Source organism: Apostichopus japonicus, chromosome 8 (assembly GCF_037975245.1).
Source record: "Apostichopus japonicus isolate 1M-3 chromosome 8, ASM3797524v1, whole genome shotgun sequence".
Taxonomy (NCBI): Eukaryota; Metazoa; Echinodermata; class Holothuroidea; order Aspidochirotida; family Stichopodidae; genus Apostichopus; species Apostichopus japonicus.
Window position 1 is genome coordinate 32,884,246 of NC_092568.1, and position 26,097 is coordinate 32,910,342.

At 38.9% G+C, this 26,097-nt stretch overlaps 3 protein-coding genes across 6 annotated transcripts in view; 2 read left to right on the forward strand and 1 right to left on the reverse strand.

The window, feature by feature from the left end:
• The window catches only part of LOC139971642 (uncharacterized), a 34,297-nt gene extending 19,946 nt beyond the window's left edge, over positions 1–14,351 (forward strand). For 2 of the 4 annotated variants that reach the window (XM_071978293.1, XM_071978292.1), the window contains exons 18-19: positions 251–397; positions 14,211–14,350. In XM_071978293.1, the coding sequence (XP_071834394.1) occupies positions 251–393 (143 nt within the window). In that variant the 3' untranslated portion in view covers positions 394–397; positions 14,211–14,350. Of the gene's footprint in view, positions 1–250; positions 412–8,124; positions 8,266–14,210 lie in introns of those variants that run through there. The other 2 variants (XM_071978294.1, XM_071978295.1) reach the window with 2 other exon arrangements.
• Positions 8,130–10,263, reverse strand: LOC139971645 (testis-specific serine/threonine-protein kinase 6-like). Its single transcript, XM_071978302.1, has one exon. It carries the CDS (start codon positions 9,327–9,329, stop codon positions 8,130–8,132), a length of 1,200 nt encoding a protein of 399 aa, XP_071834403.1. The 5' UTR covers positions 9,330–10,263.
• LOC139970564 (testis-specific serine/threonine-protein kinase 1-like) lies at positions 10,125–14,695 on the forward strand. The gene is made up of 2 exons (XM_071976351.1): positions 10,125–10,737; positions 14,211–14,695. Exons 1-2 carry the CDS (start codon positions 10,125–10,127, stop codon positions 14,693–14,695), a joined length of 1,098 nt encoding a protein of 365 aa, XP_071832452.1.
• The last annotated feature ends 11,402 nt before the right edge of the window (positions 14,696–26,097 follow it).

The window sequence follows — 26,097 nt, forward strand, 5'->3', positions numbered from 1 at the left end:
CTAACAGCCAGCCACAAACAGAGACAAAACCGACTTATTTACTTTGAATTGACGAAGGAGCAGTAGATTAATCAAATTAATCGGTCTTGCTAGTGTTTATGTTACAAACTAGACATTTTTTAGATGATTGCATTTATAGATAAGATATATAGATAAGATATGGGATGAATCAGATAATTTAGGATTTGTTGTTGTTTATTTGTTGCTGTTCAATTTTAGTATTTTCATTCTTCTTCTTCTACTTCTTCAGTTCTTTGTGCTGCCATAAGATGTTACACTGACGAGTCACCGGCCGTAACTTGCATCCCTGTTAAGGGGCTCGATACAGGACAAATTATGTCGTTGTGCGTACATCTTCAGGACCAAGGTCAAGAAGAAGAAGATGACCCTTGACCTGGTATGTCTTCAGTTGTAAGTTTGAGAAGAAAAAACATGTTCTAATAAAAAACAAAAAAAAGGGTCGCCAAGTTTATCTACAGGAATAAAAACCTCACAATTCTTTCCTTACAAAGCAAATTTCTGTGGTTGCATGTGTCCCACTGTTTTGTTATCAGGTAGAAAAAAAAAACAGCTAGTTATTGATTGCCATGAGAGAAGTTAATAAAAGGGTGTTATTTCCTGGTTTCAGTGTAGGAATTGAAACTGTTTTGAGTTCTTTTAATGATTTGTTTGCTGCAGTTTCAATAATATTTAAACTAAATTAAATGAATTTTATTGAAGAGAATATATGGCTCATATCTACGCTACTCTACAACAATTGTACTATTATTTTTTAGTAATACCTATCAAATACATCCCTCCCCCCCCCCTCCCCACGTCCTTGAACAACCCATATGTAAACAGAAGAACATCAGGCTACCTTTAATATGTCACCAGAGAATTGTTGACATCAGTATTTTGGCACAGACTTTACTACTCAAAGAGTTTTGTTTGCACTTTCCAAGGCTTTTATTTCATTGATACGAACGGGGAAGTGAGAGCTCGAGTCCAAGAGAAATGTCGTTGCTCTTATTATAACAAACTCCTATTTATTCTGAACTCATTGTTATCTTAAAAAATAAACCGTTCAACGATTCAGAGAATTGCATATTTGTGGTGTACATAATGTAGGGCAAGCAAACAGTTGTTATGTTGATCCAGCAAGTTAAGTCAACAAGTTTGTCCTGTTTATATCATGATAGGGTGTTATAAGATGACAAATAGCAAAGACTGTCTGTTTGCAATAAATTATCATATTTAAGTTAGCCTTTAACTTGTCGTTCGAGTTCACTTCCTCCATCGCAAATGTTCCTGGTTTTGCTGAAACCACATTTAAACAGCAACAAGAACACTCTGGGTTGTAATTCTTGAAGCCTGCCACCTATTAATTAACCGTAGGTGAAGTTGGTCCAATTCATATACCTACAAAACACGGGGTAAATTCTTGAAGCCTGTCACAAATAAGGATAGGTTGGGTGAAGTTGAGATGTGAAAATGGTCTTTGACTACAAGATTCTTTAATGGAATGACAGCAAAGTCTTGCCTGTGACCAAACTGTGACTTTAATCGTCCACGTCACATTTCGTTAATCTTTTAGAAATTCCACTTATGAGGTAATTTTTAAGACCTATCTGGTGTTGAAAAAGTGTAGGCATATGTTAAGTGGTTATTTATTTATTTATTTATTTGTTTTAGTTTTTAAATATAAACAGACTTTTTGTGTAGGTATTAAAACCCTGCATGATGAAACATCAATAAACGTTGAATGGCGATATTTTGAATCATTCACCAGTACCTGGCATATGAAGATATGTGAAGTATAAACTACTGCATGTAAGTGATATAGAATTAACAACACATTGTGGTAAACTTCACAATTTTCAAGTGACTACTTAATCCAACATTTTACGAAGAGTTTAGGGGAATCAGGGGTGAGCTTGTGGCTCCTTTGCGGTGTTTGGGGGAGGGGGAGTTGGGGATCACCTAGGAGATGTGATGTCATTTTGTCATTCAGAGAGGCTTATTATTTGGAAATTTTCGAGAAAAGAAAGAAAAGAGAGTGGCTTTATATGTGTCTCTGACTTGGATGGAAATACATGGCTTTTGAAACAAAGTAAAGTTAATATAAAATTTGTCATGATGCATCATGCGACACCTGTCTTAAACTTTGCATAATTAAAGCTTTCCACTCGACAACTATTGTCTTAATGCAGCTACTGTCGTTATCTCCACTATGAATGCATGATCACAACAAATATGTTTTTTATAATTTATTGTAATTTTTTTTTGACGTAGATGTGATATGTATACTTCAAAATCTGTAACTAGTTGAGACAAATATCAGCATCTTCACGGTGGTCAACGACAATGACTCAGATAAAAACCTTTAGCAATTCTATTTTTCCTCTCATATTCTGGGCCGACTTTGTCATTATTAACTTACTTTTTGGTTTTACTACTTTTTGTTGAAAATAATCTTTACCTTAAGTTCTGTGTATGCTTGATTTATGCATATGTCTTGATGGGGTATGATGGCCAAATCTCATCCATTTTTGCCATGAACTATATTTTTTTTAGTTTATATGTTTTGTACGTTGCCCCCACACGTGGACAGATTATAGGGTGTGCAGTGTCTTTATCTTCTTGAAACGTCTTTTTATTAGCTCAAGAATAACAACCACACACACCTGTTTGACAACATGATCTAATCAGCCAACACCCTTGCCATTGAATTGATTGTTGTTTGCTTATTGTTGTTCCACACATGTGACTAAGTCAGATCTATATACTCCGAAACAACTGCTGTTCTCGTAAAGGAAGTTCCTAAGACAAATAGACTCTTGGTTGATCCACGCACTCAGTAATCAATAGAGTGTCTGTACTAGGAAATGCCATGGCATGACTCATTTGAGTTCTGATAAATCTATTTGTTATTATTTTTATTTTGTAATCTGAGTGATCATGTGAGTAAACAAAGATGTTTTGTACGTTGCCCCCACACGTGGACAGATATATAGGGTGTGCAGTGTCTTTATCTTCTTCAAACGTCTTTTTATTAGCTCAAGAATAACAACCACACACACCTGTTTAACAACATGATCTAATCAGCCAACACCCTTGCCATTGAATTGATTGTTCTTTGCATATTTTTGTTCCACACATGTGACTAAGTCAGATATATACTCCGAAACAACTGCTGTTCTTGTAAAGGAAGTTCCTAAGACAAATAGACTCTTGGTGATCCTTGCACTCAGTAATCAATAGAGTGTCTGTACTAGGAAATGCCATGGCATGACTCATTTGAGTTCTGATAAATCTATTTGTTATTATTTTTATTTTGTAATCTGAGTGATCATGTGAGTAAACAAAGATAAATTTTAACTTTTGTGTGTCTTGATAGTTATCTCTGTTATCAATATTTGCTTCTTTCTTTTGCTTTGTGGGGGGGGGGGGTTCCTTTTGGTTTTGGAAATTCAATTATTCATGGACATTGTGAGACAAGAAGACAGAGCATACTTAATAGTTTGTTATGGTAATATGAACAGAGTTGTAGTTAAAAATAAAAGTGTCTGGCAACAATTGTGTGAGCAAATCTCAGGTGAGGGTTAAAAGGCATTTTAATTGGCAATGTGTACAGCTGTAGATTATACACAGGAAAAGAACAAAACAAGCATTTCTTTGCTTTCTTGAAGTTCAGGGAGGTAATGTTGTGCTCTTTTCTTATTTGTGGGGGGGGGGTGGGCGAGGGGGGACATGTGGACAAATCATTGCAACAAATGTATGTTATGTTTGCCATATTGAAGTATTCAGGACAACCTAATGTTTCTGTATCATGATTATGTAAATGTTTTCTACCAGAGCCATGTTTTGGTAACTCAATCCAAACCACCTACCTACTCACCTACTGCCCTAGAAAGTCATAAAAGTGGAGTCAAATCGGTAGCAATTTTTCACACCAAATGATATACTTCCATTAATATGTGTCACCATGCAACATCTGAAGCCACAAGAAAAGGGGCAAAGAATAGAGAGAATTCATATTTGGTAGCGTGTCTTAAACAGATGTTGCCATGTTGGTATAGTACTTTTACTCGGCCCTGATATGTCTTCGATCGGTTACAAGACAGTGCCCCACTGTTGCTTCAGGCTTGTCAAATGATTTAAGTATGGTTAGTCGGTACCAAAGAGCCAGTGTTTCAACTAGTCGAAGACATTGCCAACATTTTGTAGGGATTGAAGGAGGGTCATTTGCAAATGCTTATTTATATATTTATGTATTTGTTTATGCATTCATTAATGAATGCATTCATTCATTCATGCACATCATCATTCATTCAATCATATTTCCATTTATTTATTTACTCATTCATGCATTCATCATTCATTCATTCATTTATTGTATTTGTTAAACTTTGCGATGCCATTCCGTTGAACGTGAAGAAGTATTTGTCACAAATTTTTACATTTCTTCTCTTATTTACATGTGATTTTTATACTTAAATTGAACAGCCTGCCAGCCACATTGAGACTCGATTTTATTAATTGTTCACCCATTGTAACTCTCGTTTAGTGCAGATTCAATTATGCTATCTTATTTTGATTGTTACTCCATAAAAAGGTTTGCTCAAATTATCAGACCAAGCTGCTTGTTTAAGTTCCAAATTATATATATATATATATATATATATATATATATATATATATATATATATATATATATATATATATAGGGTACATTATCTCTACATAGGGTATCCTATAGCTTGGTCTATAAAGAGATAGGGTACCCTATATACATATAGGGTACCCTATATACATATAGGGTACCCTATATAGATATAGGGTTCCCTATATATCTATATATATATAGGATACCCTATATAGATATATGATACCCTATATAGAGATATGGTACACTATATAGATATAGGGTACCATATATAGATATGGGATACCCTATATAGATATAGGGTACCCTATATAGATATAGGGTACCTTTTATTCACTTTACGACCTCTTCTATTCCTTCCTATACTTTTTTCATCATATTATTTTACTTTTTGCTGCATCTTAAGTTTTTATTAAGCCCTCGCTTCATTTTAGTTGTTAATTTGCTTTTTAAAATGCTTTTTCTGCTACTTTTTCTCCATCTTTTCATTCTGTTGTTCTTCATTTCCTTAAGTTTTTGCTATTTTGTTTACACTCGTTTAACTTTTAAGGGCCTCGGGAGATTATCACTCTTGCTAACCGAGTTTTACCCTTCTGTCAAAAGATTACACATCATGTTTGGATTTCCTCTAAAACATATTTTCTTTATAAAAAAATATAAAAAAAAGCTCAGAAAAAGAAGTAAGATGGATGGCGTACCCTGCCCGAAACTGCGGGTTATTGGAGCGACTCCTTTAACTCAGAGATGAACAGTCTTGATGGACATTATTATGAGAATTAGCGTTGGAATTAAAAAAATATAATTAATAAAATCAAAACAAGATTCTTGATGATGATCCTGTCATGATATCGCATAATTTCGTCCTTTATTTATATAGTGACGTCATGTGTGTGTGTGCACTCATATAATATTTTGTAAATCTTCGATTTAGACAAACAATATCTTACAAAAGACTTTATGATCTCAAGCTCTGCAATTCTTTCTTCCCGTCAGATATTAGTCAGCCTAAATAAATATGTATTTCCTGGGATTACGCTATGATTTGTGTCATAAATTACTATGGGAATTCCCATGTTGTCAGTGCATGGCAATTGGCACGTTTGGTTATAATAGCTTTCGCAAATACTCGCCCCCAAAAATAACAATCGTGCATTTGTGACGTTAATCTGTTCTGCGGACTCGATGAAAGGGGGCAAGGGGTGGGGAGAGCTCATATGGGACAATGTGTTTACGTATGGAAGATCACCACCCCACCCTCCACCCCTCTTCTGACCAAAATATCTCTTTGCACAATTTAGTAAATGCCATAAAACAAATATAGCCTTATAACTTGCCATGGTAGTTTCCACACACAGTCATATACAAATACACCAGGGTGTGATGTTATGATATAATCACCACTGCCCCCCCCCCCCACAGGTTCTGCCCGTTAGCACGCCATTACTTCCATGTCATCCCCTCCCCCATTCCGGCGCCCTTGACTTGGACACGGAAGCTAGCAACAGAAGTGTGGATACCAGTCCGTACAAGTTAGTTGAACGTAACCGATCGTATCTACATACGTAATTATGCCTTACAGCCAATATGATCTCATATCGCCATGAGTGTATATATTTCATCAAGGGCGTAGAAACCGGGGGGGCTGGGGGGCGCCAGCCCCCCAGTGAAAAATGTGGAGGGGCGGTAGTATCATTCCGCCCCCCCCCCCCCGCTTCGCAAGTCATAAAACCCCTTTTTCATTTCCAAATGAGAAAAAAAAATCTAATTTGGAGCACCAAATTGCATCTAAGGCCTGGTGAAAATACAAAATTAAGTTTACAAAATGGAGTGGGTGTTGAAATGTGCTATATTGCACCAAATTGCATCTGAGGCTATCTGGAAATCAAAACAAATCCAAAAAAATCCAAATCCTTAGACCCCTTCCCCAGGCCGGCCATCAGTCTTCAGCCCCCCCCCCCCCCCACTCAAAAGTACCTTTCTACGCCACTGTATTTCATCATAACTGGTCACCTTCTCCAGAGTTTCTTCTATTTCTCTATATATTCAATTAACATCGTCTGTGCTTTGCATTAAGCCTTGTACTACCATGCACGTGAGTTTGCTATTTATCTTTTGAAAGGGGAAATGAAATTTGTTTACTCTTTCAAATATCTTTTTTTTCTTTTTCTGAATACAACAGTATTGTTCCTTTCTGCATGTTTGTGCAAAGCCGACGATTGCTTGGAAAAGAAAACCTATTCTGTGTGAGGTGCGATTTACGTCGTTGTCAGTATGACCGTGTTCGTAGTAACTTAGTAAAAGGACATTGAACTTTCTGTCGTAAACAAGTTTACTAAATGACAGCAGCTTTATTTAGTCGCATCGTTAATAGGTATCACTTTTGTTGGGCTATCGGTATTGTTCGTGAATCGTTGTGTGTAAGCTTGTATTGCACCAGGAAATAAAGTTATGATATACCAGTATACATAGACATTGACTTACAAGCTATCTAAGCAGGGACCGATCCAGGACTTTTAAGAAGTAGCGAGTGCGGTGGCATTTGAAGCCGACTCCCACGTGTCTAGTGAGGGGTGGGGGGGGGGGGGTCGGTTGGAGTCTTGGGAAGGGTCTTCTCGCAGATATAATTTATAGGTGAAATTATGCATTCTCAGGCATATGAATCATGTCTATAATAAGGTCTACATGCAAGGGTTGCTATAATAACTATATTTTACTGTTTGTTTTGTAGGGGTTGAAAAGAAGGAAGGCGGTTGTAACCCTCCCCCCACCCCCCCCCATCTCCCTTCTCATCGGTTTGTGCCTGCCATGTGTAATAGGCATACCGAAGCGCATAAATTGAGTAGGCGTGTTGCGTCTGCCCAGTGCTTCAGAGTTTCATAAACTTGGGTTGTTACCTCTGTTCCCTTCCCCCTCCGTCCCCAACAAAGCAAACCCGTTTGTGATCAGAAAATAGGAAATATTTATACATTAAATTAATGTTCCCCTGTAGGATGGTGGGCGGGGGGGGGGGGGGGGCTAACATTTTTCCAGGTTGCCCATGACCGCTCACGCCTTCTCACAAATAATAATAACGTCGTTCCTTGCTGAACGTCGTCCAATGAATTTGTCATTTATTTCCCCTCCCGACTGACCCCTCCGAAAATCAGAATGCACCCATTGACACTATAGACTACGAACCGATACAAATATAAAGAACGATAGATATACTTCTGTTTTATTTCGTTCGTTCGTTGTTTTTCTTTCTTTGTGAAAATATACATATATATTTCATAACTTGACTGAAATATTATTTACAGAATAGTACCTGCTGTGCCGCTTAAATACGGATTTCATTTTCTTCTTTGGCTATTTGATCTTTTTTTAAGTTTTGTCATTATGATTGTTTGCCAAAAAAAACTGACATATAGTTCTACTCCTGTCACAATCCAGTTACATTTGTATAAAAAAAAAACAGTTTAAAAAATTTCTATCACCAGTCTTTCTATGTGGTAGAACTCGTGGTAGCAAGCCACCTGTCACCCAAGACAGCCTGAATTGTGAATCTCCTGCCTGGATCTATCTCCAGCATACACTGGATCAACCTCTGACAATCCGGACTGATACGGTGACGTGGTGCCCGCGGGAATTGTACCCCCGCCAGTTGAATCCGTAGGATTCTGGAAACGTTCTTTACGTCGTCACCAAACGGCATGAGACCGGTCGCGATGATGAAGAGAACCACGCCCAACGCCCAGACGTCCGTTAAGAATGGATTATACGGGACAGATCTGATGATCTCTGGTGCCGCATACGCAGCAGATCCGCAGAAGGTACGACTCAGGTCATGACCGTGAAACTCCCGCACAAATCCGAAATCACTGAGTTTAATGTTTCTACCTACCGACAGCAGGAGATTTTCGCATTTGACATCGCGATGTACGATACCGCGGGCGTGCATGTACATGAGTGCGTGGCAGGTTTGCATGATCCATCGCTTAGCCATCGGTTCTCCGACTGATCCCTGGGATCGAAACCGTACGTATTCCAGCACGTCACCCTCTTCAGCGTATTGCAGGATCATGTAAATTTTATTGTTTTGTTCAAAGACGTCGTAAGTTTCGATGATGTGTGGATGTCGTAGTGTCCTGACGATCGCCAGCTCTCGCGGTAAGAAATTCTGTTGGTAATCTTGTGGTGCTCGGCGTCTGTCAATGATTTTAATAGCATACCGTGCGTTGACCTCTTTCTGCGATATACCGAGTTTGACTTTGGAGTAACTACCGTGTCCTAAGCTGTGTCTGACGATGTATCCTCTGGCCAATAAAACATCCTTGTCACAGGATTGTCGCGAAGTTTGGGGCTTGCTGCTGGTGCTGTCACTTGTTTGCTGGTAGCGAGCTCCGGACTGGGGTGGCAGAGGTGATGGGTTGGAGTGAGCCATTGTAGATATCATGGTGACTAGGGTGTTACAGTGGGTGTTAATATCGCGATGTGGTGTGTATGCTTCAGATGCTCTTTGTTGTCTGTACCGGTGTATTGACAAGATATGTACTGCTAGATACAGATGCTTGATGTAAATATGACAGACTTCTGTGTCGTCATGAAAGAGCTGCTTGCAGCGTATTTTTGACCGGCCCGCGGAATTTCCTGTGACGAATCCCTTCATTAACATATTTTGTGTTATGCTATTTGCTATGCCCATATGCAAAGAATGCTTATCATTGATACTGCGCGCGTTTTTTATGTATCTACATACTAGGTGTATTTTAATACGTTAACCTAGCCGACACATTGAAGTTAAGCCATAGTAACGAATTGCGTCCCGCGCACGTTTGCGTTATACTTTAGCATCAGAGAGGAATGACGCGTGGCTAGTGTATCGGCGCCCCGCGTTTTTTTTTTTTTGTAGCTCGTTTGGCTACTGCGTAAAGCCAGTGTCCATTCACAAGGATCAAAATATCTGAATTACTAGAAATTATGTTATTGAATTGGAAGTCGCGCGATAATCTGAGTATAAAAGTAAATGTAGGCCCAAAGCGCGCAGGAGATTATGCTCAAAGGACGCGTTCTATCCTGGTATATATCAAGCGCGCATGGACTGTACCACCACGAAACGCATTATGACGTTGGTTGACCAAGCCAAATGCAAAATGATCTGTTGTGGAACATAAGCGCGTGAGTTTGATAGTTTGTGTGAAGTTCCTATGTTGCTAGTGTTCACTGTATTTGCGTATGTACTGTATGCTTATTTTAATTTCCAAAATGGCTGGATCTGCCCTACATCCGTGATACTTTGCCAACAGCAGACCTCTGACGGTAACCGTCTCTCGTGTGTATGCTGACCTTGGCGAAACTTTCGAATCTTCGGACAATTACTGGAATATTTTGTTTTTATGCAGCGTTCACTATTACCGTTCGTGCGTTCTCCGACTGGTTGCTTACCTTCGAAACCGCACCTCGTAGTACATTACACGGATTACAGTACTGCACTAAAGGTATGTCGACGAGCAACGCCTCAATGACCGCTACGACGTCGGTTCGTAGGGCCATGAACGAGGAGGCAACATTAGGAAGAAGGGGATACACTGTAGGAATTCAAATCGGTGAAGGGTCTTACGCACAGGTCTACTCGTGTGTCGATGAAAGACGGAAGCGGAAATGCGCCATGAAGATCGTCAACCGAAGGAAAGCGCCCTCCGACTTCCTGCAAAAGTTTCTACCGAGGGAACTCCATCTGCTGAAGAAAGTGAACCATTGCCATGTCATTCAACTCTACGAAATATTTGAATTCGGGTCTAAAGTTTACATCTCCATGGAAATCGCCGGTCACGGAGATCTGCTCGACTACATTAAACTCCGTCGATACCTGCCGGAATTTTCAGCTCGTAGTTTCTGTCGACAGTTAGTCTCCGGGATCGGTTATCTGCACGAACTAGACATTGTACACCGAGACTTGAAATGCGAAAACATCCTCCTGAGCGACAAGAATGAAATCAAAATATCGGACTTTGGATTTGCCCGAGAGACCCTAACGGGGAATCTGATGAATACTTTCTGTGGTAGCGCCGCCTATGCAGCCCCCGAGGTCCTACAGGGTCAAGCTTACAAAGGTTTGGGTTTACAATCAATCACGCCTTTTCGTAAAATAAAAAAAAATAATAATAATAAAAAAATCCGTCAAATTGTGATGTTAATTCAGTGAAGGAAGAGAGAGACAAATGTGATATGCACATGCACTTAAACTGTACACCGGATTCATCATAATAGGCTATTGTAATCTATTCTGTACAATTTCACATTGTGATTTTGTCTCCTTTACATATATACTCTCTCGGAGATCTGGAAAAGCTGTTATTTTCCTTCTTCAAAATAAAGTCCTATCCATTGTCGGAAGTAAGACCCCACTGAGTAATCATGAAGTTTCAGTTTATTCTATTTAGACTCAGTTTCAGTTGAAACTGCAGTCGTGAAGAAATTTTCTCAAAATAGACCCAAGTCGGTCAATAGTTAGCACCTTGTTGACATGTTTGGCAAACAAACGATGGTTCGACATTTCCTTGATGTAATGTACATAACGGGTTTTGAATTTTTTTGAATTACTTTTAGTTTACCGACACTCACTACCAATCAGATATGACGTTGATAGAGGTTATGTTTTCAGTGGTAAAAGGTTAAAGTAAATATTGTTTTCCATGACCACGAATTTATTTTGTCCGCCTTAGATACACAATATGACATAAACTGTGGCTTCTTGAGTCAACAGAAAGCGGACAATACACTATGGCATCATGATTCCATGGAAGTCTGCATTGACACATTGAATCCTAAGCCTCTGCCCCCGGTCCCCCACCCCAGCCATCCCATCACGTGACTACGCCACTGACTTAAATCTATTGAATTCTATCCGTTATCGAGTTCATGGCCTAATTAAATCTAAGTACTGCAATTAGTTACTTTTATACTTGCATTTTAAAGGGGTACGTGCATTCGGAGTATGAGATTAGCTCGATGTAGTGGGGGAGTTAAAGCTCGATGTAGGGGGAAATTTAAAAGTGCTTATTGCGATACATTGTATAATGTAAAGTCTGCAAAAATAAGCGGATTGAATGCATATGAAATCGTTATGCGTATGACAAGAAAGAGATATACAAAGAAATATTTTTGTCATTTCTTTATATGGACACAAATAAGAATATGAGTTGATCAGTTTAATCAACTATATAGTAAATAAACATTATTAAATAGATTTCAGATTGTGATGCGACTATATATGGGAAGTAATATCCTATTGCAGCTTGATTCCATATCACATTCGTATGATTGATTCATTTTGATATGAGAGATTTCATGTGAGCTAAATTTGCATGGATATTTTTATTTTTATTTATTCCAGAATAAATATAAATTTATAAATAGGATAAGAAGTACATAAAGGACACATATAGGGCCTAATTACAGTGATTAGTGAGAGGTCAAATGTGAAAATATTAAAGTATACTAAAGATATCAATATTGAATATTAAAATGATTATAACAAGGGTTCTAAAACTCCATTTTTGTGTAAAAAGTGCAGCTCTGTAAATGAAGGAATTTCTAAAAAGTGTGATTCTAAAACTTGGAGTGAGTTGAGGATGTCTTAAATTGTATTTTGTATTATTGCACAGAGAGGTCAGTTCACAATGTAGATGATGATCTTCGCAGGCAAGTATATTTTGGCAAGTCTAAAATAATTTCGGGCTGCAACATTAACCTTACTTACAAGAATATCACAGTCTAAGCAAAATATATTTGCGCAATATTTTATAGGAAACTCTTAATCCTCTTCTTGTCTCTAGCATGTATGAAGTGTTAACACACTGGAACTGCATAAATAATATGCGGTAATATATGGAAGCATTAAACACTCACTTACGTGGTTCAATGGAAAAGTGGGGAGCAATATAGGTTAATGTTGAAACAATATAATATACTTTAGATAAGATCCTTGGAATATGGTTAGTAAATGTTAACTTATCATCGATGCAGACTCCTACTAGTTACATTGTGTGGAGAGTGCGTTCTACATATGAACCATGAATCGTCGTTTTTCCTCCTTTGTTTCGATCAAGCCTTCATGTTTAATGTTAGTATTTTCAAATACCATTTCTTTTGATTTCTTCGGATTAAAGCAGTATGTTCTTCTCCCCACATGTATTAACAACTCTCGTAATAAAGTGTTGATACTAGTCACATTGATTTTTGCGATGTGTACGTTTAGATATGTTACAAGATATTACAGTGTCATCAGCATATTTAACAACAGAGCAGTTCGAATCTGAACGTATTTAATCTGTATATATAGTAAATAATAGGGCTGGTATAGGGGACCTCCATGTGGAACGCCAACTTTAATGTCGGATGTAGAGGAATAATACCCTTTCTGTAATTGTATTGGCCTGGACCAGCTTTGTAAGAAATCTGCCACTCAGTGAATAGGCCAGTTTTCGTCGATAAATCTACACAAATCATTGATTAGGCGGTTTGGTAACACTGTGTTAAAAGCACTTGAAAAATCTAGAAATAACACTTTGGATACGGTTGTGTCTTTCTGATTGAATCCTGACACGATACCATTGACAAGGGTAAGTACTGCGTCGGAACAGGAAACGCCCTCTCTGTATGCAAATTGGTTCTGATCGCCACGTGTAATTATCGACTGCATTATGTACTGGAGGAGTACTTGCTGCATACAATTGAACGCAATGCGCGAAATATCAGTTGGTCGATAATCATTTACAGAGATAGGGTAATTCGTTTTTGGCACACGTGAAAGTTTTGGCATGTTTCCAGACAGATGGGATGTGGTTTTGATCAATAATTTTATTACAAATAACAGTAAAAATATCAGCTCTCTCATCACAACAGTACTCGTATCCCCACCATGGGATATTATCAAACACTGAAGCAATACCATGTTTAACAAGTCCAAACTGTTTTCTGACTTCTTTTTGGTCTATTTTGGGTACAGTATCAGCATTTCGATATGGTAGATTTAGACTTATACTGTACTCTTATTAATTGCATCGTTAAATCGTCCAAAATGGTTGCTTAAATCGCAACCTTACTCCTTAGTGATGTTACTGTTGTTTGTACAGTCTTCAAGTTTCCTTACTGTTTTTAGAAACTTCCACAGAGAACCCTGAGTCGGAGGTAATTTTCTTGAAAATACTCGCTTCTATTCTTGTAAACATATTTATTGATGTCCCTCTATATAGTTTGTTTCTTTGGGTTGTGTTACTGGCCTCAGTGGCTTCTCTTTTTTCTTTCTCAATTTGTCTAATATTGTCGTCTGCAGGTAGTCTGGTCATCATCTCCGAAATGTCAAACTCACATGGCATTTACGTAATTGCGTCATATAATATGGCGCCTTTTCTATGGTTAATATAGGAATGTACTTTCTAAGTGTGTCATGTGATGGTGTGGCATACACCTAACAATGAATGCTACCTCTCGTTTGTTGTTTTCTTAGTTTTGTTTGATGGTTGTAACTACTTAAATTGCTTTCTAACATTATGACACGTCTGCACGATATTCACTCAAACAGGTAAGCAGTATGACGCGTGGAGTCTTGGCGTGATCCTGTACATCATGGTGTGTGGAACTATGCCCTTCGATGACAGTAACATCAAGAAGATGATCAGGGATCAAATGGATCAGCGGATCAGCTTCAACAAAAAGAGAACAGTCACCCAGCCTTTCAGAGACTGTATCCTAGCGATCCTACACCCTGATCCAGAGAAACGACTAACCGTGGAAAGAATGATGGATGACCCATGGATCAGCGACACTTCCGGATGTGACGTAATCGATGACGTCATCGTGAATAATACTCCCCTGGGAGAGTCAGCGCCTCCCAGCCAGGTCGTTACCGTTGAGCGAACGACGGAGGTGGTTGAGATGGCCAATCGAACACCGCGATCTGATATTGGAAGGACTGTCGTCATTCCCTCCCGACGTCGGGCGGCTCGCGACGACGACTCGGACGAGTCAACGTCCGGAGAAAGCTCAAATAAACTTCCGAGATTGTGAATATGAAACTGACTTCAAAGTGTGGAAGATATAGAACTTAAATGGTGAACGTCTTGTTACCGAATATCTCCCAAGCTTTTGATATGATTACGTAATTCTTGGCTCTTTTCATCGAATCGTTGGTCTGTAATGCATTTAGTAATTTTATCTGGCATTATACAGTGTATGAATTCTCTCTTGTACTAGCTTCTTACAGCCTTGCTTAGTAACTTAAAGTTATTGCTATCGAGTCGGCTTGGAACGACTTAAAAATCGTGGTCAGTGAACTAATTTAACTCTTTAAACTATCATGTTTGTATTTACCAATCACTGATATGCCAAAGAGTGTGCCGATAATTTGGCTTGTCAACGAAATAATAAAATTGTATATAAAAGTCGTCAAGTCAGAGATAGATTCAATTGTTTTTATTCTTGCATGAACGGAATTACATTTCATGGAAAAGTAAAAAAGCGCTTTCGTCACGTGACCAAAGTTTATTAAAGCCAAGATTTTTTTCTACTGCTTTGGCCTCTAAGAACTAGTTTAATACTTTTTTAAGATAACTCATTAGTAGGACGATGCCTTTATCATCAGAGCTAAAACTGAACCGCAATTTCTGTTAAAATGATACTTCACCACAACTCAGCACGGCAGTTTACCTGGACGATAACATAACTTGGCAATAATAATTACAGTCATCGATCGGATTCAATAGTCCTCCGTGCTATGCAGGCGAAACAGACAAATATTAACGAAACTAATTACTTAAGTCAGTGTAAACTTAGATCCAGACTGCCCCCAATCTTAGGCAGCATAGGTGCCTCAAGAAATAATAATAATAACCCCCCCCCCCCCAACTCTCCCTGAATATAAAAATACTGGACTTCAACGCAGTCTCGATAATGGAACTCGAACCGGTGTCGTGACAGAACTATCGTTGATTTACTGCACAGGTATTTTTCATTCGATATATGACGCAAGATAACACAGACTCACAAAACGGTATTGGAGTTAATATGCTTGAATATACACAATGCACTGTATCTTCTCTTTAATTGCGAGGCTGTAATTGGCAAGTGAATCTAAAGCTAATCCAAGGAAGAAGACAACCATTTGAAATTGTAACAAACCACATCGAGTTTAACTAACTAAATATAGGCATATGTGTACTCTACAAATATTAAACAATCGATGATATTATTCTGGGTGTGTCACCACATTACAAGTAAAACAACACTGCATGGTTGTATTAATAAATTGGAGAAATTGAATTTCCAAATAACCGTTAAAGGAATCATTAAAAGTTCATATGTTTATTTGGCTGTGAAATAGAAGCCACGTAATAAGGGCACATTTCCAAAACGCTTGTTAAGGAGGTTTTTAAAAATAACATTGTTTGACAGTAAGAAACGTTTCGAAAGTTTCAACGTAGAGTGACCGTATTTTGGTCAGCGATCCGATGGATTTGACTTAAGTGTTAGTTTGAATAATAATAATAATAATCATGATTAAACCATCTAGACGGTTTCTTCTATCTGGTGAAGCAGACCAGCAACGTAAGGGTCTATGCGATGATTGGCTAACCAATAGTTACGTAATGTTTCTGTGTCCATGGCGACGAATTCAGGATTCGTTCTCCTATGAAATCTATCACGATACCGACGCAACAGTTGAGGACTTGACGCAATAAGGACAATTGGTGTGAAGACGAAATGAAGGAGAGAAATCAAATGTGAAACTGCTACATAAAAGTCAACGAGTGGAGATGGTTGCACGAGCCTATATGTCAAACAGAAGGAAGTGACCAAGTTAGGAATGAAGCCACAAATACCTATGGCGCTAATCACCATCACACCTCTACTGTAATTCGATTCGTGATGGTCCACTCTCCGAGCTAGCTCGAGTCTCTTCTGTATCCGACGACGGAGATCCAAAGATGTGTCCTCCGCTAGACGAGACAGCCTCGCTCTTTGCCGGTACCATCGGTCGTCCCTCCCAGACAAGCCGGTCACTGTCGGTCTTGTAACTCTCCGAGGAGGAGGGAGAGGAGGAGGAGGAGGAGGAGGAGAAGGAGAAGGAGAAGGAGAAGGAGGAGGGGGGTCGTGAGAAGGAGGGTAACGAATATTGACATGGATTTCGGTATTGCTTTCTAGTCTGTTTTCATTATCATTTGAAATACCGAGTCTATTTATGCTATCTGATTCCCGTATTTGTACCACATTCTGGACTGGACAAACTGTCGACTGTGCAGCGTTATGTCTGTTGCCATCACTTTGGTGGGTTTGATGACGTGAACTGCTCCCTGTTAGACGACAGTCAGGAATATCTGAAACATTTATTGGTGAAGGGAGAGGTAACTGAAGAGTAGCTGATTCTGTTGTCTTCTTCAAAAGGAGGTTAAATGTTATAAGAACTGTTAACGTCAAACCAGGGAAAATTATCCAAAGAAAAATCAATAAATAAAAGTATTTCACGTGTTTCTCAAATCCATCGATGGTGGTTGTACAAATCCGTTGTTCCTCGACGTAGCCGTAACTGCCCCAACCAATAATAGGGAATATCGAAAATAGTGCACTGAAAGCTAATCCAACGAAAATGATTTCAAAATTGAGAAGATAACTAATAAATATTCGCCTATGAAGTAATGGTTTGAATCTAATAATACGCTCTATAATGAGAAGCGTTATTGAGATGGACGACCAGAGCTGTGTGAATTGATAGAGCATTGCGTATAGCTGACAAAGAAATGAATGGCTTGAAGACCACGTATGGGTGACTAGATGGGGAAACAATGTTGGCAATGTGAAAGAGACGTTGTAGATGAATATAGCAAATTGAATATAATAAGATCCCGGGTGATAATATTGTCGACAACTTCGAAGGTTAACAATTGCTATTACGTTAGCAATTAATGAGAGGATTGTCAGACATATTGTTAAAGCAGTCCAAACGGAATCCATCTTGTTCAAGGAGGGTATCGATAAAGACCTATAACAATTAAGTGTTTAGCCAGCTAATAAACACACCGTGTGTAATCATTACGGTGGCAGGAGAAGTTAACGCTTGGTTTGATATATATGGGTATAGCACCCAATTTTATGAAGTCTAATAACGTTTTCAAAACTGGTGAGGTTAAAATTGAACAAGAAAACAATCCCTTTACTACAAGCAGGCAACTGGTCAAATAGATCAAACTGGCAGTAGCCAATAATCGTCTGAAAGTTCAATGACCCTTGTACATCACTGGTCCATGAAATTGTCAACATTTGTCAGATCTCGCTAAGCCAACCGTCGAATTATGGCGCTAAACACCACTGCGCTATGATCACACTAATCACGTGACTCTCACATCCAAGCTTCCTAGTGATGAGAAGGACTTTTATTGACGAACAACGAAGGAAAATCTCTTTGCAACTTGATTGAGAAATAGCCTATGCATATATTTATATATACATGTTATAGTAGGCTTGATGCGTCCATGAGACTATTTAAAATAGACTCCCGCCATCAACCAAGTCAGCTTGGTTGATCACGGGTTTATTCTTTCATGAAAATATCATTTCGCCCTATACAATGTTTTACTCCGTTTGATGCATTTATAAATCAAGTCCATACTGAAAAACCAAGAAGAATTGATCACATGGTCACATATATATTGTAACTGCTCACGTCTTCCACAAGACAATATTTTTTCCTGAAGCACACGAACAGACCTGAACTGAAGATGGCGGTGTGACGTCATATATATAGTTGATTCCTATCCTACATAAACATGGCGAGATTGTCAAACATGATGGATATGGATTTCTTCATAAAAGTGAAACTTGTTCGCTTTTAACTGAATCAGTTAGCTCATTATATTGAAGTGTTTGCAACTCTCGCTCACTTGATCCGTGACAAGGCAGGTACGTGTACTCGGCTGGCAGCTCCCTTAGTAACTGGTATAAACAACTTGTCACATGACTTCAGTACGTCTCTGTGTGATGAAGACATATGTAATAGGATACAGTACACGATATCAAACATAATCAGACTGTTTATACGCCCAGACATATAGTGTGTATCATATATGACCATATCATGTGCGAAGTCTTGCAGGTTACGACTCACAATCATGCACTGTGCCTGCCCACGATCTTTCTCATCATGTAGGTCACGTTTATTCCAGTGAGAGGCCAACGGCATAGTAAACTAGTCTTTTGGGTATACACTCTCACATGATTGCATGTAGTTGCCTTGGTAACCCGTCGGTGACGATATATGACGCTATTGATGTCCTACGTAGGACCTTATTTCCCGTAACTTTATACCATTCGAACCACTGTTGAATGTCTTGATTACACCGTACTGTGGCAGATGGTATAGGCAAACAATAAAATGTTGTAGGGCCTATACATGGTCAACTAACAAAACGGTTTTCCTGTCAGGGAAATACAATCTTGAGCCTGCGAATATATCGACTATTTAGTTACGGATGCTCTTCAAACCAGGGAGTTAGTTGTTATAGCCCTAACAATTCCCTTTTCTAAACAGCAGCCGTCCACTGGAATGTGATGAGCCTTCTAAAATAAATAAGGACATTTGTATGAGACCTCAGACAGTTGGTTAAATGTCACTTTCCTGTGTGGTTCACTGAACTTAAAGAAAGGGTGATAATGAAGTTTGTTATTTAAACAAAATATGAAAACAGTCTTATTGGGGTCGAGAAATCAATTGGTTCAACAATGATCTTGAAGTTAGCATTCCCACCCGATCTGGGTGACATCACAAACGGTGTGTCGTTTTATTAGTATTAATAGCGCCGTTGCCAATTTAAATGTTGGTCGCCCAATGTCTCAGAATTTGTTTTCAAAGCCTTCACTGCATGAGGGAAACACCAGTAGTGTCCATGATTTCAAGAGGGTTCGAACTCTTCCCCGACTGATTGCCTGAACATTCGTGGTAGGACCAGATGGGAAGGAAGGATGTTATAGAGGAGAGCGACTGCATTGTGTCCACTAAAGCTGCCTCCTCTTAGGGCGTGGGGTGTATAAGGGTCCTCCCTCATATTTTGTTGTCGGAGGTGAGGGTAGAGGCATGGCTCCCCCCCCCCTTTGTGCACGTCACTGGGGCACACCATTCACTATAGCCTACTTCAGTGGAAAGGGGGTTCTTTCTATCACTGCTTGACACGCAACAGTTGTATAACTCATGCATTAATTAACTTTATTGACAAACATCTCAAAGTCATTTTAGAAGCGTCACCTTTCTTGTGGGGTCTTCCTTGACCTCGCAAAGCCTTCGACACTCTGGACGACTTCTCGACAAACTGCACCATTATGGTACAAGAGGACTTCCACTAAAATGGTTCTGAGACTGCCTATTGAATATAGGAATCAGTTTGTACATATTTCAAATGTCGTCAAGTTTAGTATGCGACCAATCACAACAGACAGGGTTCTCCTTCGGGTCCACTACACTTTTGCATTTCCATCAATGATTTACCCTCTGGTTGGTTTAAAGTTTAAATTTACTTTATACGCAGATGAGTACAGGGATCCTTTTACGATAACCGAAATCTGCTCCCACCAGGGAGTTGTTATGGAACTCCCTGCTCCCACTCGTTGACGAGATGCTGGTCTTAGGTTACCGATAGGTTCACTGCTATTTTATTTCACCCTACTCAAAAGTCTATTGACCCTAGGATTAATGGTATTACTTTTTAATAACAACTTTATACCATTTACTGTATCTACTACAGTATACCTTTCTTGGCGTCACAATCGATCAGGACTAAATTTGGTCTTCTCACAAAAATAACATCTGTTTTTTTTAGAATTGCTAAAGGGGCTGATAGGTATTTCCCCTTTAGGAAGGTTCTATATTTAACTATATACTGGTGTAATACTTCCTTCTATGTCTTATTGTGTTTCTGTCTGGGAATGTGCCGCTGCTATTTATACAAGTAAACTGCGTTGAATACAGGAAGGAATCGTTCGTTTTATTACAGAAAAAACATAACTTAACACCAAGCAAACCCCTTTTCAAAAGATTAATAAGCCTATTCATATTTTGGATGATATTGTGAATTTTCAATCCGTGGTTCAAGCCACGTGTAATTTTTTTACGAGTCGATTTCGTTTGCAATAAATTTAGTTACTTTTAATTGTTACTATAGCGGTACTGTTTACATATGTAAAGATAAATCCTGCTCGGTGTGCAATTATTTACAGAGGGAGGTAAGAACACTGCAAAGAACAGCGGAAAGTTATAAACGCACGCAACATGAAATTCGCAAAACCGACTTGGTAGATTGGATTCCAAGTCAGACCCAGATTTGTCTCAGTAGATCACATGATTTGATCCAAGTTGTTCGATTGATATGTTCCGATCTACTATCCTTTGCACTATGTAGGCCTAGATGCATTAAGTGTCCATAACCAGCAGACAGTCAGTATAGTTACCAGGTTAACACCAGACATATGTAAAGTCTTCCCTCTATTTTATCACTATGGCTACTGTTGCTAAGTGTTGAACAGTGAGCAGAAGTGAACGAAGTTTCTAATAGCGGTATACATCTAATCCCAGGGTTTACCTTTGCGCTATGTTTTTTTCTCTAAATTGTTTTAAACTTGGCATACAGTAGTCAGATGTATGTTCTGTTTGAAGAAAAAAAACATCCTAATGTACAGATGGAACAAAGTTGATAATGATTTAGAGATTTATTTTAATCAATTTTGGTTATCAATGATGACTTTATATTTCCTCGCCTCGTTAAATGAGATGTTCTCTGCATGTGTGGTTGTCATAGCACGACAATGACACCGTTCATAACATTTATCTTGCTGACATGTTAAAATGAAACAGTCTCCAAGTTCTGTTTGGTATCGTGGACTGGGGCTGACTGGCCTGTGTTGGTTTAACGGCTCGAAACCGGTTCGCAAGCGCACCGTTAGATTGAGTTACCGAACTTGGCGCAGATGTCCTCTTGGTCGAGACAGGTGCTAGTACTTATCTTTGTTTTATCCCCCACTACCCCCCCCCACCCACAGTGACGCCGACTGGATCACTGAACCGGTAGCAATAACTAATACCCCAGTCCTTTGTCTGGTACTGGTGTCAACATTCGCCAACGATATACCAACGATATATCAAATATGAATGTGAGAGGCTGACTTCGGTCAGCTTGCGGCTTTGATAAGCCAATCAGGCTTCTTCGCGAGTTCCTGCTTGCATGAGGATCTAATATACATATAGCTGAGTTCAACTTTTAATAACCTTTATGCGTGAACAGAAATTATTGTTGGTTAACACATACGGTTATTATAGCACATTTAGGGTATGATGACATCACTCGAAGAATCGCGATAAACACTGAGAAATAGAGACATGTAAGATACTAGGCTAAAGTAAATCTAGTTTAGCATAATCGCGGTGTAGAGAGGCCGACAAGAGAAGAAAATCAATTGCTTTACTCAATTTTCTAATAAAATAAGATATTTGACGAGAAAAGAACTTGATCCCGCTATGAGATAATACGCAAAATACACATAACCTGCTGCGGTATATGTAACTGGAAATTGCAACATCCGAAACCCAAGAATTATGCAAAGCATGATGCTGTTAACAAGTATGGACGTGACCAAAACCAACTGTTGAAATGAGAAATATATGTAGTCAAAAACCGAGTGTGAAAGTGTAGACAATGAGTTACCGGCATTCATTGTAAGTAAGACCGAAAATGGTTCCCTCGTTTATATCCTGGTTTCTTGTTGTATTGGCGTGGATTGTTCTTGGAGGGGGGGGGCGGTAGGGATCCCTCCACTTTTAATAGGAGGATCTTCATGTTCCCCTCTTAGTAGGGGTTATTGGGCCAACCCACCCCTCCCCTTCCCCTCCCCTTCCCATCCCCTCCCAACCACTTATTTATGCGGTTTGAAGCTCCCTTTTGAGCGTCGATTGTTTCTCAAATTAGCTCTCAGAGCCCTCAATATTTACCCGTATACTCGTGACAAAGGGTTTTAAACGTATACTGGTACTCATACTGTTGTACTCTTACTGTTGTACTAATACTGTTGCACTCATACTGCTATACTCATACTGTTGTACTTATATACTGTTGAACTCATACTGTTGTATTCATACTGGTGTACGTATACTGTTGAACTAATATTGTTGTACTCATACTGTTGTAATCATGCTGTTGTACTCAATGTGGTACTCATACTGTGGTCCTCATACTGTGGTACTCATAATGTGGTACTCATAATGTGATACTCATACTGCTACACTCATACTGTTGTACTCGTACTGTTGTACTCATACTGTTGTACTCATACTGCTGTACTCATACTGTTGTACTCATATACTGTTGAACTCATACTGTTGTACTCATACTGTTGTACGTATACTGTTGAACTAATACTGTTGAACTAATATTGTTGTACTCATACTGTTGTAATCATGCTGTTGTACTCAATGTGGTACTCATACTGTGGTCCTCATACTGTGGTACTCATAATGTGGTACTCATAATGTGATACTCATACTGCTACACTCATACTGTTGTACTCGTACTGTTGTACTCATACTGTTGTACTCATACTGTTGTACTCATACTGTTGTATTCATAGTACTCATACTGTTGTACTCATACTGTTGTACTCATACTGTTGTAATCATGCTGTTGTACTCAATGTGGTACTCATACTGTGGTCCTCACACTGTGGTCCTCATAATGTGATACTCATACTGTGGTACTCATACTGCTACACTCATACTGTTGTACTCGTACTGTTGTACTCATACTGTTGTACTCATACTGTTGTACTCATACTGTTGTACTCATACTGCTGTACTCATACTGTTGTACTCATAATGTGGTACTCATACTGTGGTACTCATACTGCTACACTCATACTGTTGTACTCATACTGTTGTACTCATACTGCTGTACTCATACTGTTGTACTCATAATGTGGTACTCATACTGTGGTACTCATACTGCTACACTCATACTGTTGTACTCGTACTGTTGTATTCATACTGTTTTACTCATACTGGTGTACTGGTCCCTATACTTATATACTGACGATGTAGACCTATGCTAAAGGAAAGGACAGATACCGGAGATTGGCCCTAAAAGGCAGAAAATGAGGAGTGGGTTCGCGGAAGAGGGGATGGGAGGATGGGGGTAATAGTTTAGTTTAGTTTAGTAGAAAAAAGGATCAGGAGGGACACTTAAGTCCCCATCAAGGACCCTATAGAGAGAGAGAGAGAAAACAAAAACTGAAGACACAAACACTCAGACCCGATTACAATGCTTAAAGTGCTTGTCCAAAGCATTCTTAAACCCATTGACACTACTTGCAAGTACAACTTTCTCAGGCAAACCGTTCCACTCATTCACAACCCTATTAGAAAAAAGTTATGCCGAATATTAATCCTTCTATGTGACTTTTGGAGTTGAAGACAATGACCTCTGGTACAACTACTGTTAGCAATACTGTTGCACTCATACTGTTGTACTCATATATGAGCACAACAATGACCTCTGGTACGACTACTTAATGGAACAGTTCAGAGCAGAGGTACATTTGTATTGGAAAACGCTCTATGAAGAGACTTAGTTTGGTCCTAGCTTTTCTCAATTTAAAACGTGAATTTCGTTCTAATGACATAAGTGGTAATATGGAAACATGTTAATGCCATCGCTCAAGGTCATATTTATCTATTATACTTCCGCAGACTTTATTCTTAGGAGATCGACAGCGATTATTAGAAGTGACACGGCACGGATCTTGTAAATACAATGCGACGCACACTATTCTTTGTAGGTTGGATTGACGTATATAAAACGACCACAGTAGACAATGCCACTAACTTATGAATTTAGTTAGATAACAAGGAGAAAGAAAGAAACCGTTATTCCAGAAAGGTGTTTAATGTTTATACGTCGCTATAGGGCGCAGTTAGTTTGTTCTCTAAATAAGCTATCCTTAAATGGCCTAGCCTCATAAAGAATGGCTTTGTTTACTTGGCAGGATTTTGAGAATCCGGCTTAAGTTGTTTCCCCCGATTCGACAGTAATAAAACCAATGAAGGCAACTCACATATTTCCTTCTTCCTTTGTATACTAAAGTAGGAATACGCATATACATTATTTTGGTATACCTACCTCGTATACCAGTTTTAAAGATGAACGATAGTGATTTTTCACCATCGACGAAAAAATACGATTTTATTCAAGAGTATTCTAGTTGGTTTCCATTTTACACATGTGAAAATTCAAGTTAATCCGATGTTGGGAAAGGCTTAAAAAAAATTCCTAAACTCGTTGATTTTTTAAACAAAAAATGGGCTTTTCGCGAAAAGCGATATGATGATCACGTGATCTACAGTGACATGTGACGTCATTATGATGATAACAACGTGAGTGTACTTCAGCAGTGTGCACTTAGTGTGTAAGTTTAGTTGCAACCTACTCTATATTGGACTCGACAAACAACGTAAACCACTAGCAAAATCCAAGAAATTGCGTTGTAGGGGGATGCAACAGAACGAATGTGGACTCTACAATAAGTTTTTTTCAATTTTCCAAGCGGAAAAAGTAGTGAGAGATATCGGAAACTCTGGATACGATTTGTGAGGAGAACCAGGAAAGACTTCATCGCACCAGGAGTTTCTCATGGCAAGAATGTGAAAGTTTGTTCTGCCCACTTCACAGAAGATGATTCTCGGGCCCAATTGAAATTTGCGTGTGGCAAGGTCACTAAAGTAATAAAAGTTTGAAAGATTGATGCTTTTATGCCGCATTATTTATATATATCCCGATAAATGCAACAGTAAGTGTTGGAACTGGAAGACATGTCAGACGTGAACAACCTAATGACTATGTGAGGAGGGAATCCACGTGCAAATTTCAATTGGGGCATGGACGTCGCTTAGGCAGAGTTTTTGGGGGCAGAGATGTGTTCATACCCTCCAAACCACTTTAAATGTAATACGAATAGGAAATGTGTGAGCGAAACAAAACATCGGTTAAGTATTACTTACGGTAGCGCACACTGTCACTTATGTTTGCACAGTGTGAAAGTACCGTTTGCGGACCTACGTGAAGTTGGGCTAGAATACGATTTCTCCTGAAGCCCAAACCACGAGGCATGCATGTGAATAAACGCAATAGGCATTGCATGTAGTGAGAAAATTGTTCGAGCTAGACTAACAACTCGATTGAGTTCAAATGCGGTTGTATTTCAAGCTCAATGAAACCTTTCTGTTGGATTTAATGACGCACGGAACAAGGAACGTTTATGTTTTACAGTAGGCCTAGTGCATACAAGCGAATCTACTTTGTTTAGAACTTTGGATTTTCTTTCGGATGTTATACTAATCTACGTTTGAGACTATCATCACTATTGTTATTGTGCCAGTTTGACTGGTA